This window comes from Lepidochelys kempii, chromosome 4, assembly GCF_965140285.1.
Source record: "Lepidochelys kempii isolate rLepKem1 chromosome 4, rLepKem1.hap1, whole genome shotgun sequence".
NCBI lineage: Eukaryota > Metazoa > Chordata > Testudines > Cheloniidae > Lepidochelys > Lepidochelys kempii.
Genome location: NC_136383.1, coordinates 68,134,293 through 68,151,176, shown reverse-complemented (window position 1 = coordinate 68,151,176; position 16,884 = coordinate 68,134,293). Strand labels below are relative to the sequence as shown.

At 40.8% G+C, this 16,884-nt stretch overlaps 1 protein-coding gene across 1 annotated transcript in view; it reads left to right on the top strand.

The window, feature by feature from the left end:
• Positions 1 to 15,013, top strand: part of LOC140910510 (putative ATP-dependent RNA helicase DDX60) — a 78,831-nt gene extending 63,818 nt beyond the window's left edge. Inside the window, exons 33-38 of the mRNA XM_073341568.2 lie at positions 700 to 821; positions 2,475 to 2,622; positions 7,575 to 7,717; positions 8,798 to 8,949; positions 14,286 to 14,348; positions 14,436 to 15,013. Coding sequence (XP_073197669.1) covers positions 700 to 821; positions 2,475 to 2,622; positions 7,575 to 7,717; positions 8,798 to 8,949; positions 14,286 to 14,348; positions 14,436 to 14,526 — 719 coding nt within the window. The 3' untranslated portion in view covers positions 14,527 to 15,013. The remainder of the gene's footprint in view (positions 1 to 699; positions 822 to 2,474; positions 2,623 to 7,574; positions 7,718 to 8,797; positions 8,950 to 14,285; positions 14,349 to 14,435) is intronic.
• Positions 15,014 to 16,884: the final 1,871 nt, after the last annotated feature.

The window sequence follows — 16,884 nt, the reverse complement described above, 5'->3', positions numbered from 1 at the left end:
GACCATATTCTCTTTGCCTCAGCTCCCTGTACATAGAAAGGAATAATACCACCCCAGCATCTCATGGGTGTCTGTGAAAATAAATGAATGTTTGTGAATGTTTGCCTTCCTCTGCAGCACAAGACATGGGTCACTTGCTGGAGTAAATGGTGGATTCTCTGTAATTTGAAGACTTTAAATCATGATGTGAGGACTTCAGTAACTCAGCCTGAGGTTATGGGTCTATTACAGGAGGGGGTGGGTGAGGTTCTGTGGCCTTCAATGTGCAGGAGGTCAGACTAGATGATCATAATAGTCCCTTCTGGCCTTAAAGTCTATGAGTATATAAGGGGCTGAATTAAGGGTGCACAGACAACTTTAAATCTAGCCTTTTCTATTTTTTGAGTACTTTGCAACCTTAATGTTCTGCTTAATGTAGCTTTTTGTATGTAACAGTAAATGAGTTGGTCAGTTTCCCTTGTTATTTATGTGGGTCTTTCACACAGCAACATGAAGAGAAATTTTTTTTTAAAAAACAGAAAAAGTGACTGTAAAAATTACTACAATTGGTAGAGAAACTCATAGACATGTATAGACCCTGAAACTACTGTACATTGAATTAATTTTTAAAATGACTAGATTCAAGTTGGAAGTGTTTGTTTAAAAGTTAAAGAGAATTTTCTTATTTTGCATATTTATTGTACTTTCTGTCTGAAATAGGCTCGACTGTTTTTTCTGAAGATGTGATGGAACAACTAGTGTTAGTGCTAGCAAATTTATTTGGAAGGCGATATCTACCAGCCTGTGCTACAAAATTTAGAAGAACATCTTGCCAGTCAAAGGTAAAGAAAAAACATTTATTATTATTTCAATTTTTTAATTAACTTATTACTTGCATTGTGATAATGTTTAGAAGCTCCAATTAGGGATTGTGATCCATTATTCTACAGAGGGTACATACATATAGTGAAAAGACAATTCCTTTTTGAAAGATCTAATTACTAAGGACTATAAAGCAGTAGTAATTAACCAAGAAAGGACCAGTGGGTCCTGGTTTATGTGAATAATATCAAACTATCCAAGCATTCTTTCAGAGATGACACAGCTGCTTACACAGTTCTTGTCATGCTGGTATTTTATCTTTTAAGTGTGTTGATTAAATCGTTCTTTACTAAAAATTCCAAAGACTGTTCATGTATCTCTTTCCCCAAATCAAAGTAATTCCTCTTTTCTTTCCCCACATTTTACTTTTGACCTCCAGTCTAAAGTACTAGCATCAGTGAAATTTACAAATTGACTAGAAGAGCGTTGGCTCTAGAGATTTTAACCTTTTCTTTGGTACACCTCAGAGGTGAAAGTAAGCTGGTATGGCGCAGTACGGTGTACCAGCAAGAGCCAGTATGCCGTGCTGGACCGGACCAGCTTCCCCAGGCTGGCGCTTTAAAGGGCCCCGGGCTCCCTTCAGTGGCCCGAGCCCTGGGCCCTTTAAAGTGCTGCCTGAGCCCCGCTGCCGGAGCCCCTGGGGTAGCTGTGGCTGGGCTCTGGTGATTTAAAGGCCCGGGGGCTCCCAGTCGCAGCCGGAGCCCTGGGGCCTTTAAAGGCCACACCTCTTCTGGTTGAGGCCACGCCCCCCTGCTCAGGACTCTGGAGTACCGGTAAGTCCTTTAAGTTACTTTCACCCCTGGTACACCTAGATCCAAACTTAGGGTCAAACCTTTTAGAAGTGTGATAATGTAATAAGATGGGCAGTAACATTGATTATGCACAGGGGAAGGGCAGGGGGAGAGCAGAAGAGGGGAGCCTCCATTAAATGTAGTCACTGGTAGCTCTTCCACCCAAACAATACGTATTTGGGACTTCAAGTGATTTTGGATGAAACCAGCTGGGGATGGGCTAAAAGGACAGAGCCAGAGAACAGCCAGTGTATGTGGAGCTACTCCTCTAGCCATCTTTTTAATATCTAAGCAGGAAAAGAACATTTTTAATTTTCAGTGTATAGCTTCTAACCTCTTAGGAGATGTTATTGGAGAGCTGTGACCAGTGGCAGCAAAGCAGCAGAAGCATTCATGTTGCTAGGGTGCCTGTAGAAGGTCAGGCACTGAGATGTGCAGCGCTGGCATAGGGATTCCTTGTGGGTTCTTGAGCTATGTGCAGTCACTGCCCCACTCCCCTCCCCCCTCCATCTGCACCAGCATGAATCCCTCATGTCAAGTGGAATTATATGCTGAGCTCTCTGTGAGTAGAAGCTCTGGAAATTCCATACATTGTTTTGTGAAAGCCCTATTCAGCTTTAAGTTTTGTTCATTGTAGACCAACTCCAAGTGTCTAAAGTTGGGCATTTTAAAGATTTGGGCTAAGGTATTTGGCACTATAGTCTTTCCAGTGTGTGCATGTGATCTTCACAAATGTGTGTATGCATCAAGGTAGGACTAATGCACCTCAGATACACAGAAATAGTTTACCTAAATAAGATAATAAGCTGTATGTTATTTCAGGTGTTTCTAGAAGATCTTCCAGAAGAGTTTGCTGCTGCTGTTCATGAATACAACTGCAAAATAGAGAAGAATTTTGGTTGTTTTCTTCTAACAGTTGCCAAGCTGGCTGACATGAAACAAGAATACCAACTTCCTTTATCAAAGATAGGTAGGCACTGGGAACACATATGCATATTAATGTGGATACAAGCTATATTGTGAATGACTGATAGTTTTGATAATGGGAACTTAGGTGAATGAAATGTTATGCCACTAAAGGCTGGTGAATTCAGCCAACCTAATACAGAGATATAAGTTCCATTGCTTCTTTCATTCTACAGTAGGTACTGTAGTTGTAGATTATATTGAGATATTGGAGGTGTTATGGGGTGTAGGAATGTGGCATATGGATTAGCTGCTATTCTTTCAGGATTCAGGGAATAAGAATAAAATCAAAGATACTCCTTTATGAAAGGGAAAAAAGTGCCAGAACCCCTAAATTGCCTTGTCTTGTGCAGAAAAAAGCTAAACAGGCAATTATCTGTCAGCTCAAAAATCCAGTCAGAACTTCTGAGGTATGTTTGATACAATAATGGTTTTCAGGGTGTACTACAAACATTAATCCTCACATCATCCTAATGAAATAGAATCATAGAATATAAATAGATAGGTAACCCATTATAGATGAGCATTGTACCAGGAGTAAAACAACTGAATTCCTCATAAGCCAATAAGCAATCTACGGCAGTCAGAAAGCAATATGAAAAGACATCATCATAAGATTACAGAGCCCTAGATTTTCATCTAGTCAAATTGCTTGACTGGCTGCATATTATCATATGGCTTCCTGGAAAGAAAGATGCTAGGTGGACTAATTAAATGTTGCTTTGTTTGACAAGGATGGATATTATACCTTATAATCCCCCCCCACCCCTAAATATTTAGTATTTTAGGGTGTTGCCTGACCCTTTTTAAAGGTTAATAATATTAGTATTAATTGTCAGTTAATCAGAAGGTTCTGGTCCAAGAATCAGGCTACACAGAACTAAAACAAATAAGTTCAATATCTTGCAGGGACCCTCAGGGTGTATGGCAAGGACCCTCACATTGAGAACAAAGCAAAGCATTAGAGATCTTTATTAAACTAAGGAATAAAGCCAGAAAATCTCCACGCCACATAGAAAGATAGGAGTAATACAGAATTGGGGATATCAGTGGTATCATTCTTTGCATAATCTCTTAGTTTTGCATACTTACACTGTTCCTTGAGGAGCTGGTGGTAAGAGACAAAGTACAGCCCTGTCTCTGGCATGCCAAATGAGTCAGATGGTCCAGGTTCCTCAATGGCCGAGATTGATGGTAGGGCTGAAGGGTCAAATGATGGAAAAAGCTAACAGTGATGGAGAAGCCAAGCTAACTGTACATGGTAGTTTGCCCCCTTATAGGGCCTGAGCACCATCATGAATATTCATGATAGTACTCAACCTTCCATGCCCAAATCTAACTTCCTCACCCACATAATATTGAGGTGTACTTATTCTAGAAGTTAACATATTAATACATATTAGTGTCATTTAGCTCATTATCAAATCCGTCATTTCTTGCTTAAGCTGGTGTACAGTTATTACTTCCAATTCTTGCGGTGTTCCTGCAGTTGCCGTTTACCATTAAGTTCCAACTCCGACCATTACGTAAGCTATCCTTAGTTCCCCAATATCTAAGAGTAACTGTCAGACCATTTATCTCTGCCAAATGTCACAGGCCGATTATACTTATGCTAACTTGCTGAAGCTAATGTCTTACAGGATACAGGCCTGTAGGTTCCTTGCATTAAAGCTGAATATAATAAAGGCTAAGCTAGCCCTATTGGCTACAAGCGGAGATATTTTTTTTTAGATGAGGCAGAACATGAATTGTAGATTAAACTGTATTCATTCCATAGGTCTAATCCCTTTTCACATTAGTGTAATGGTTCTCAGCCTCTTTTGATCTATAACAAACAAAATGGTCAACAAAATCATCCTACAGCCCATCATATCCCATGATCTATTTTGGGTACAAAGGTGTGACCGGGTTTCTACATGGGCCACACTGAGGATGCTATACTCCAGGCAGACTGCAAAGAATAGGGTAGACAATCCCCAAGCTGGGGTTTATTCTATAGTTAGATTCAACAAGCCAATAACAAAACAGCTTCTGTAATACCACACTGGTTACCAAGAAGCCAAGTACAGTCCCCTTTAAGCAATCCAGCCCTTGATGCCCCATTCTGCCCCCCCCCCCCATCTAGACAGCCCAGTCTAATTTAGTGAGAGGTTATAGAAAATCTGATTCACCATATGTGTGGTTCATCAAACCCAAAGGACTGGACGCAGATCCTCAGGTTAATATAAGTCTCAGATCTTACCCAATAATCACTCAGATGCCAGTAATTAAAACTAAAGGTTTTAATAATAAAAAGAAGAAGAAGGAAAAGTGTTGCCGTGGTTAAGAGATCAGTATATGTGCAGAGATGTGAAAAGTCCTCATGTTAGTTTCATAGCAGAGATGCTGAGGCTGCTGATTTGTAAAAGTCTTTTTGGAATCAATTAAAAACATTATAGTGCAATAGGCAGTCCAGGTGGAGATTGTTCAAATTCTTCCATGAGCATTCCAGGCTAAATCCAGAATAAACCTAGAGACCTCAGTGTTGTGGCTTAGACCCTCCCTATTAAAGTTTAAGCAGACCTGAGATAAAAAGGATCAGTCCCAAAGCTTGCTTTATAGTTCCCTACAAGCTAATAAGCCTCTTGCCAGCAATTGTCGCAGCAGGACCTTCCCCCCTATAGGCAGTGCAGATTGTTGCTGTGAAGCTAATCTTCTATTTCCTGTGTATACACAGGTAGACTAGTTGCATTTATTAACATAGGGCAATTAGCCATTCAAACTATCAAGACAGTTCATTATAGCATAGATAATTAAACTGAAAATAATGTAAATAATATTATTAGTTCCTGTAGTATCTTATATCTTTAATTTTGAGCTTAACTGAATCATCCACATACATAATATAGGGCCATTAAGACATGAAAGGAAATTAGCATCTACAAGCTAATCTTATTACATTTGTTAAACTTCTAAGATATAGGTAAACATAGACAAATACACTTAGCATCTACCCTTGATTTCTATTACTACAAATAAATGGGTTCATGATTGCTGGTCTGGGACATATCTTTGAACTGTAGATATACAAGTAGATTTTCTTGGTTACATTTCAGTGACTCTTGTTTAATTGTTATGGGTCATATCCAAGTTGACCAGTCTGTTAGTGTCACAAAAGGATTGAATAATTTTGGTCACGGGGTAGGGGTTTTTTTTTTCTGCCGCTTTGTGGATTGCAGATCAAAAAAGGTTTGGGGGAGGGCCTTCTAGGAGAGTGTGCTGATGCTTTTAAGGATGGGGAGAGGAGAGGAGGCTGGTGTTTCTGAGTTGGGAGAGTCATCTAGGTGAGGGGGACTGGTGCTCTTGGTGTGAGAGACTGTAAGGGGAGGGAGCTGGTACTGCTGGGCAGCGCTCAAATTGGGGACAAAAAAATAAAACTCACTCACCCAGGTTCCACCTACAAACCACTCTTCCTATCTGAGATGTTCAAATGAGATGCCACTCACAATACACTGTGCTAATGTTCAAAATGGGATCACATGCTCTGATAGGCTCCTACTGTCACCTCAGCTTTGCCTCCTTCGCAGGATTCCAACACAGCTCTGGGCAGAGCAAGTTTAAGGCAAATAGATAACGCACACATCCCTTGGGCCCCAGCTGTCAGTCGTGTGTTGACATCAGAATCTCAGCTTTCATTTAAAGAAAGGGTCTAGTCCTAATAATGGGAAAGATAAGGCTGAAAATGTGACCCAAATGTCATTGATCAAGTGATGACTGCCTGGTTCTGCAGACAGCTTCCTGCAGAGGGATGACAAGCAGCCACTAGAGCTGGAGGAAGGCTGCCTGGCTTCACCACCACCATCAGGTCTATGCTCCTCTGGATGGATAGCAGGATCACAACAGACTTCCAGCGTAATAAGGTCACAGGCAGTAAGAGGCAGAGCAGGGAGAAGATGGCGACAGCAGCAGGAACCACCATACAATTCCAGATGGGCTGCTCCTTCCTTTCCATCTAGGCTCCTGCTGATTCCTAACAACCATAGAACTTTGCAGCTCTCAGGCAGCTGGGTGCGACCCACTGAGTCTTCCAAAGTGGTTCATGCCCTGTCAGTTATGAAGTGCTGCATTGGTGGTTATCGGCAAGAATGATGTGAAATACCAGTGTTTTTCATGTTAATATTGAAATTATTTATTTTAATAATTAAGGAAATGCTTTGCACTGTTGGAGAAACCCAAATACTGATTTATTAATTAGTGAATATTTATTTGTGGTACAAGTAATTGTAAATTAGTGGGGGTGGTGTCACAAACCAGGAAATTGAAGCTTCGACTGGTTTGTGTGTGCAACTAAATGCTCAAGAGAAAATTGTGGCTTCATCAGACAGCCTCTTTCATATAATCCCATTTACATTAGGGATTATTTTTTATGTGCAGGGAATACAGGATCACACTCATGGATTAGTTCCTCAGTGCCACCCTCTGCAGGTTCCATTCCTCCAGTCCCCTCATTGTTGCTTCTTTTTAATCATCTCAGGAAAAGCTGTTCCTTTGCGCTCCCTTTTCCCTATAGGAACTATAATAATATCTCTTTAAAGATATTTCAATGAGCCCATTTTCTCACTATTTCAGTGTGTTTAGTGTGCACTATTATTTTGATCCTAGTTTAAAATTTCTTTTAAAGGTAGCAGGAAAAAAAAGATATTTGAGGTGGTTAATTTTAGTTTAAAAAAAAAATCAATCATATGGTAAATCTTAATCAGTTTTAGCAAGACCCAGGATATCTTAGGTTTAATTTTTGAAGCATTAGGGAGACTTATACTTTACACACAGTTCCAAACTAATTGAGATTTTGATAGTTAAAATTACCTATTAAAACTGAAAAAAAATTAACTGCTTTTCAAATGCACTGATTATTAAAGGGCACTTAAGCTTGTGAAAATTTTACTACATTCACATTTTAAAACTTGTTCTCATTAGATTTTACACATAAAGAATGTGATAACTCTGAACTGACATCTCATTTGATGAATAGCACCAAAAGCATAGCTTCTGTGTCACCGTTCACATGCCTGTCTGGAACCGTTGACCAGGATTTATTTGATGCTGAGAATGTTAATGAAGTAAGTTATTTTTTGTAGAGAGGGCCTCAAAATCAGAAGGGGATGGATCACTTGATGATTACCTGTTCTGTTCATTCCCTCTGAAGCACCTGACATTGGCCACTGTTGGAAGACAGGATACTGGGCTAGATGGACCTTTGGTCTGATGCAGTATGGTCGTTATGTTCTGCATCTGAATTTCATTCTGGGGGAGAGGGTAATTCTTAACTTCTCTATGGCCCCTTTGCACCAATTATGAAGCAGCCATAAAGACTCTTAGTGAAGACCTCGAGTAAAGAGGGCATTACAGAGTAAGTTGGGGGTGGGGAAAAAGGCATGAGCTGGGGGTGTTCTTACATAAGCTATGAAGCGTATAGGCTATAGCAGTCATGGTGTAAGTTAGGTCTACTGTCACAGCAACCCTACCCAACCCCAACATACAGGAAGTGCAAGCTGTCTCCCTTTAGGGTGCAGCCCAGTGCAAGGACCATCCCCAGGTTACAGCAGGACCCCTATTTCTATAATAGACTAAATAAATCCCAACCTCCTAACACTCCTGAAATTGGGAGCAGGAAATACAAGTCCACCACCAAACAGTTCCATGTTTTAAGGTGTTTGAGTTTGGAGTTCATATTCAGCCCATTTCAAACAGATCTGAACACATTCTCTGTATGTGGGTCAATAGCCACCCCAACTTCAGAAACATCTCATGGATAAGAGAATGTATAATAAGAGAATGGATAAGAAAATGCTGAATGTTGAGAGAGCAGTCTAGGGCAGCTCAGAGTCATGCTGCTCTGTAAGCTACTGCAACACCACGGGGCCTTTGTTGCAATCTATAGAGCTCAGAACACCTATCAATTACAGGCCAAAACTCCAGCTACTTCAACATAGAAAATGAAAATTGACCCTCTGCAAGTGCAAAGGGTCTGCTATATCAACCCACAGACAACATGATCCTAAATTTTCAGAGTGGCACAGATTATAGACATGCAACTCCTTTTAGCAATAGGTCTAAAATCCTAGAGTGCATACAATAATTAGTAACACACCAAAAGTATCATAAACACAAACATTTGAAAAACAATTGTATTTTCTCAGGCTGTCTTGCGTACAATTGGTGTTAATGTCAGAAATGCTCCTCTGTGTTGGTTGGAGAAATATGATAATCAAGGAAGAAGAATGCCACTGAATGCTTATGCCCTTGACTTCTTTAAACATGGCTCCTTGATTGCACTGACAAGAGATAACTGGTATGGACTTCTTGTTTAATTTGAATACTTTGCTGCAAAGTTGTAATGGCTGAATATCTTTTGAACATGGGATATAAGTTAACTACCTGCAATTGCATAGCCACAAAATATAGGACAGGATCCCTCCCTTGTCATTATTATCCACTAGCATAGAATTTTTCCTTATTAAAATATTAAGTTTCTGGTATTTATAGTTACAAACTTCCAAGTGTGAACAGTGTGACTTGCTGAGGCTACATACAATGTCAGAAGCGTGAACAGGCCTCTTCATTTAAGTAGCAAGTAGTAGTAAAACCTAAAAATGGCAATTTAAATGTCAACTCATGATCACAACTTCAATTCCAATCGTTGTGGCTAATGCACTTAGCCTACAAATGCACACCACCTCCCACTGTGTCCCAAGCATCAAACGCTCCTACTATCTCCATCTCCTCTCAGACTGCTAAGATTTCCAGCTTCCCCTGACAACTAGGCCTGGTATACACTACAGAGTTATGTTGATGTAAGGCAGCTTACGGGGACTTAATGTCAGTTTCTATACTAGAGCGTTCCTCCCACTGATGTAACTTGCCTGCTACGTCAACTTAATCAGCGTAGACACTGCATTGCTTACGTCAATTTAACTGGTCTCCAGGAGCTGTCACACCAGGGCCAGCTCCAGGCACCAGAGAACCAAGCAGGTGCCTGGGGTGGCAAATGTAAAGGGGTGGCAGGACATCGGGCTCTGGGGCGGCAATCCGCCCTCGGTGGTGGCGGGAATTCAGCAGCCACTCCATCACAGCGCATTTCGCGCTCAGCGGCAATTCGGCGACGGGAACACGACTCTTCTTCAGTTGCTGGCAGCACTTTGGCAGCCGCACCATTATTCCGCCTCCGTGTTCAGCGGGCGGCAAGGTTGGTTTTTTTTTTTTTTTTTTTGCCGTTTGGGGTGGCAAAAATGCTGGAGCTGACCCCGCGTCACACCATGCACATTGTGATCTTTCTGGTCATTGTTTTCAACTCCGCTGCCCAGAGCCAAATCTCTTTTAGGCCCTCTCTTTTCTTCTTTTGCTACTGCTACACTCTTCTTTCTGGCCTACCAAACACACACAGCCTACGAGCCCACATCAGTGCATTCAACACACATTTGCTAAACTCATCTTCCTTGCCTGTGAATTTGAGCGGATTACTTGCCTATGAATATTTTTGAATCCCTCCACTGGCTCCCTCTGCTCTTTTATCACATTTAAGTTTCTTGTCATTGCCTTCAAAGTTTGGTTTACCTCTCTCAACTTATCCTCTTTGGTCAAGCTTTGCAAAGCCTCCTGCCCGATCCATTCTCTGCCTTGTTCTCAGCTTCTTGTTCAGTCACTTCCATACTCTGTCATGCAGCCCCTTAGATATAGTACTATTCTAAGCTCATCTCCCTTCTCCATATTTAAGGTCTACACAGAGTTAATGTGTTGTTAAGCCAAGGTGTGAATCTACAGCACACGAGCTTGCCATACAGTAACCACCCATGTGGGCCCTGCTACAGCACACTATGGAACTTTTAGAGCACTGTACTATGGTCAACATGGGACTTGACTGCACAGCAAGCTAGCATGCTGTAGATTCACACCCTGACTTGCCACACACACTAATTTACCATGTCGATAAGTCCTAAATTGCTCTGATAGGCTTATTTCTCCCCTGCTGCCTATTGTGAATCTAGTTAACTTGTACAAAAATTTCCTGTTTTCCCCCAACCTGTGTATACTTGTCTGTCTTTTTTCAGAGTAACAGCCGTGTTAGTCTGTATTCGCAAAAAGAAAAGGAGGACTTGTGGCACCTTAGAGACTAACCAATTTATTAGAGCATAAGCTTTCGTGAGCTACAGCTCACTTCCTCAGATGCATATCGTGGAAACTGCAGCAGGCTTTATATATACACAGAGAATATGAAACAATACCTATTCCCACCCCACTGTCCTGCTGGTAATAGCTTATCTAAAGTGATTTCCAGCACAAATCCAGGTTTTCTCACCCTCCACCCCCCCACACAAATTCACTCTCCTGCTGGTGATAGCCCATCCAAAGTGACAACTCTTTACACAATGTGCATGACAATCAAGCTGGGCTATTTCCTGCATAAATCCACAGTTGGCAACGGGCTTTGTTGCAAGGATAAGTTCCTGGGTTAGTGGTTCTGTTGTGTGGTATGTGGTTGTTGGTGAGTAATTGCTTCAGGTTGCGGGGCTGTCTGTAGGCAAGGACTGGCCTGTCTCCCAAGATTTGTGAGAGTGTTGGGTCATCCTTTAGGATAGGTTGTAGATCCTTAATAATGCGTTGGAGGGGTTTTAGTTGGGGGCTGAAGGTGACGGCTAGTGGCGTTCTGTTATTTTCTTTGTTAGGCCTGTCCTGTAGTACCCAGGAACTTATCCTTGCAACAAAGCCCGTTGCCAACTGTGCCCACATATCTATTCAGGGGACACCATCACAGGACCTAATAACATCAGCCACACTATCAGAGGCTCGTTCACCTGCGCATCCACCAATGTGATATATGCCATCATGTGCCAGCAATGCCCCTCTGCCATGTACATTGGTCAAACTGGACAGTCTCTACGTAAAAGAATAAATGGACACAAATCAGATGTCAAGAATTATAACATTCATAAACCAGTCGAAGAACACTTCAATCTCTCTGGTCACGCGATCACAGACATGAAGGTCGCTATCTTAAAACAAAAAAACTTCAAATCCAGACTCCAGCGAGAAACTGCTGAATTGGAATTCATTTGCAAATTGGATACTATTAATTTAGGCTTAAACAGAGACTTGGAGTGGCTAAGTCATTATGCAAGGTAGCCTGTTTCCTCTTGTTTTTTCCTACCCCCCTCCCCAGATGTTCTGGTTTAACTTGGATTTTAACTTGAAGAGTGGTCAGTTTGGATGAGCTATTACCAGCAGGAGAGTGAGTTTGTGTGTGTATGGGGGTGGGGGGGATGTGAGAACCTGGATTTATGCAGGAAATAGCCCAGCTTGATTGTCATGCACATTGTGTAAAGAGTTGTCACTTTGGATGGGCTATCACCAGCAGGAGAGTGAATTTGTGTGGGGGGGTGGAGGGTGAGAAAACCTGGATTTGTGCTGGAAATCACTTTAGATAAGCTATTACCAGCAGGACAGTGGGGTGGGAATAGGTATTGTTTCATATTCTCTGTGTATATATAAAGCCTGCTGCAGTTTCCACGATATGCATCTGAGGAAGTGAGCTGTAGCTCACGAAAGCTTATGCTCTAATAAATTGGTTAGTCTCTAAGGTGCCACAAGTCCTCCTTTTCTTTTTGTCTGTCTTTTGATTGCTAGCTCCTTAGCGATCATTCATCTTCAAATGTTTGACAAATGCTTAGTACATTGTTTATAGTAGTGCTCACAATGTTTTCTATACAAAATTCTGAAACACAGTGAAAACAGAAATATGGGGCAATACAAATAGTTGAGTTTATATCAACAGAAAGAGTGTACTGAAACACCACAAATGTTAATTTACCTGAAGCTGATGCAAAACTTCCAGCCCACTGCAAGGAATATTGCACTAATAACCTGAGGGCCAATCTGCAGAATTCAGTTTATTTGCCTATAGACAAAACAGCTAGTCTTTGATCTCTTCTTATTCCTAATGTAGACAATATATTGGTCTGAATCATAGAATATCAGGGTTGGAAGGGACCTCAGGCGGTCATCTAGTCCAACCTCCTGCTCAAAGCAGGACCAATCCCAAACTAAAACATCCAAGCCAGGGCTTTGTCAAGCCTGACCTTAAAAATATCTAAGGAAGGAGATTCCACCACCTCCTTAGGTAACACATTCCAGTGTTTCACCACCCTCCTAGTGAAAAAGTTTTTCCTAATATCCAGTTTAAACCTCCCCCACTGCAACTTGAGACCATTACTCCTTGTTCTGTCATCAGCTACCACTGAGAACAGTCTAGATCCATCCTCTTTGGAACCCCCTCTCAGGTAGTTGAAAGCAGCTATCAAATCCCCCCTCTTTCTTCTCTTCTGCAGACTAAACAATCCCAGTTCCCTCAGCCTCTCCTCATAAGTCATGTGTTCCAGTCCCCTAATAATTTTTGTTGCCCTCTGCTGGACTCTTTACAAAAAGGATGTGGAAAAACTGGAGTGTGGGGCCCAAAACTGCACACAGTACTCCAGATGAGGCCTCACCAATGTCGAATAGAGGGGAACGATCACGTCCCTCGCTCTCCTGGCAATGCCCCTACATATACATCCCAAAATGCCATTGGCCTTCTTGGCAACAAGGACACACTGTTGACTCATATCCAGCTTCTTGTCCACTGTAACCCCTAGGTCCTTTTCTGCAGAACTGCTGCCTAGCCATTCGGTCCCTAGTCTGTAGTGGTGCATGGGATTCTTCCGTAAGTGTAGGACTCTGCACTTGTCCGTGTTGAACCTCATCATATTTCTTTTGGCCCAATCCTCTAATTTGTCTAGGGCCCTCTGTATCCTATCCCTATCCTCCAGCGTATCTACCTCTCCTCCCAGTTTCATCTGCAAACTTGCTGAGGGTGCAATCTACACCATCCTCCAGATCATTGAAGATATCATGAAGATATTGAACAAAACTGGCCCAAGGACTGATCCTTGGGGCACTCCACTTGATACCCACTGCCAACTAGACATGGAGCCATTGATCACTACCCGTTGAGCCCGACAATTTAGCCAGCTTTCTATCCACCTTATAGTCCATTCATCCAGCCCATACTTCTTTAACTTGCTGGCAAGAATACTGTGGGAGACCGTGTCAAAACCTTTGCTAAAGTCAAGGAACAACACATCCACTGCTTTCCCCTCATCCACAGAGCCAGTTATCTCATCATAGAAGGCAATTAGATTAGTCAGGCATGACTTGCCCTTGGTGAATCCATGCTGACTGTTCCACTTTCTATTACAGTTTAGATAGCTTTGCTTTTGCATGCAGTTCCAATAGCAGTTTTCTATCCAATAAAATTAACAAATGCATTAAATAACTATTTCCCCAGATGTGTTTTTACTCTTTTCTAATGTTTTGAATACTTTAATAGGTTACGCATGATTATGTAAATATGTATAATCTTACTCTCTGTACAGCAACTTTGTTTTGCCTGAATTATGAGCTCAATTTTGAAATTAATTTCCTATTAATCTGCTAAAGTTAGACTTATTGATCTTTGTGGCCTTGTGTAAGGGCTGTCTGTTTACTCTGGACTTTGCCTACCAGCTGAGAGCAATGAGAGAGGAGTTATAGAGTAGTAACAAGTTTCCTTTTAATAACCATTTAAAATAATTTGAGATTTTTTTCCCCCTTTACTAGGTTAAATGAAGGAGATGCTTACAATCTACTCAAAGATTTTTCACTTCTTATTAAAGCAATCGGGTATGATATACACATGTACTGACAAAATAGAATTTTAATGTATACCTATTAAGCAATTTTAACACTTTTTTGTTTTTTTTGAAACAGAACATCCTTAGGTGAACTTTGTGATGATCCAAATGACAATGTTGTACTTGCATTTCAACAACTGAGTGAAAGCTACTGTGAAAAACTGTAGTCTGAGCATCACATACTCTGTAAAGCATGAAGAAATGACAGTAACAATCTTCTGGACGGAAGACCTGGACAAAAAATAGTTTTAGCAGCTAATTTAAGCTAAGTGAGTAGAGGATGATCACTCTTCATTCTCAAACACACTTGGAATAAAATTACAATAGATATATTGGGTTTTAGTCAGTAAGGCATAGGTTCATTTTCTTTTAATTATAAATATAAATGATTTTTAAAACTTGTACTATACTTGCGAGGATTAATTTAAAACAGATGTCTTAAGCTTAAGATTGAACCTTTAGTGGTTTTGTAAAAAAGGATGTAACTAGACAATTGTATCATTTTTCAAATTAAAATTCGTTTTAACCAGTGTTTTTTGAAGTGTCTATATACACTTGGAAGTTTCTAGGGACAGCTACTTGTAGCTCACTCTCTGTCATTAACCGATGTCTACAGGGGACATGCAAGTCATTGTACACTAATAAACCATGTTAAACTGCTGTAAGGATGCTCTCACACAAGCATCAATTGGCCTGGCCTTTAATTTATGCATACCGACTTCACACTTATCTGATTTATCCTCCTTACCTGACCTATGACCTTGTAGAGACAACCCTTTGACAATGCTGGAGCATCTCTATTCTCCAAAAAGATCCTGCATGACATCTGCGAAGTTATCTTAAGTAGGCTGCACAAAAGCTAGTAGCAAATTGTTCACACAGGCTTGCGCTACGTGTCAGCAGGTAGACTTTGCCCATATCTACACCCACATATGCAAATAGTTTCAGCCACTTAAGTGGTACATTGCCCTTCATGGAAATACTTATTCAGAATATCCAAGTAGAGATTTACACCAGTTAACTAAACTGTTTGTCTAAAGACAAGGCTCAACCGTGGGAGGTCCCTCACAAGAATACATTATTTTTTTAGCTATTAGGATGATTTTCAGATGTCCCATATTGTCTTAATCCAATTATTTTTTAAAAATACATAAAGTTGGAGCCTATCAACCTTGGTAGTGGATCCTAAATAAGTTATTTGCTTTAATTATTCATAATCAGACAAGTGGAACCTAGCTTGTATCAAACTTCAGGAAAGGATAGTGAAACAAAGCTTCAGCAATCACTCTAGTAGTCTTGCACTCTTTCAATTACTAGAGAAAATGGTTTGTAGCCTAGAATACGAGGAATTGGAGATGTTATTAAAGCTTTAGGTTGAGATTTTTAAAGACACCTAGGGATCTGGATGCCTAGTTTTCATTAATAATTAATGGTGCTTTAGTGTGGGATTTTCAAAAGAGCTCAGTAATGGCCTGTTCCTGTAACCACTGGAATAAATGACACAACCCCATTGGCTGCAGTGATAGCAGTTAGTTCAATCTTGAGTGATCTGAACAATCCATGCTAAAGATGTGAACTGAAAAAAAAAAATGAAGCCAGATACAGCTAGCACATGACCAAGTACTGCTAATGTGCACTGTAGTAAAAGCCAACTGGTGTCTAACTATGAAAATGGCTGCTTGGCACCAGCTGACTTGTGTGAAGTTCAATTTATCTAGCTCATCTATACCAGATAAAGTACTTAGTACCCCATTTAACTGACAGAATGTCTGAAATCATACTTTCCTGAAATAGAAATAAGCTCCAAGAGCTCGTCTGCACTTGAAATGTTACAGCAGCACAACTGCTGCAGTGCTTCAATGTAGATACTACCTATGCCAATGGGAGGGGTTCTCCTATCAGCCCAGGTAATCCACCTCTCTGCAAGTAACCAGAGTTAAGGTGAGTATAGCTAGGTCTTTCGGGGTGTGGATTTTTTTCAGGCCCAAGAGAGGTAGCTATGCCAATATATGTTCTCAATGTACACCAGCCCTAACAGAAGTCCGAATGCTGCTACTTCAATCCCATAAGAGGGACTTTTCTGAAGAGAAACAGTATTTTACTAGTGTTTTAGAATACACAGAGTGGACAGCCAACTGGTCCTTTTACCATAGCATTCCATATGAACATTCCAATGGATGGCTCTCTTATAAGCATGCTCTTTTGGTTTAAGGGAGAAATCACTAAGGTAGCTCTTTACTGAGATCAAGGAAAAAAACTTCTCCAACACCACTACAAGTCTATTAGATCTGCAGAAAAGTTGTTAGTATTACACAATAAAAGCATGGAAGAGGAATGCAGTATGTTGTCACCAATAAAATCATTCTATGGAATGAATGTTCAGGGGATTCTATGAAATTTCTCCTTCAGCATATTTAGGTTTTTGCTATGTTCTAATTAAAAAAAAAAAAGATTACTTTCATATCAATAGTAGCATACAGGCAGAGAGGTAAATTTGCTTCCAAGTAATGGGTTATTCATGTAAG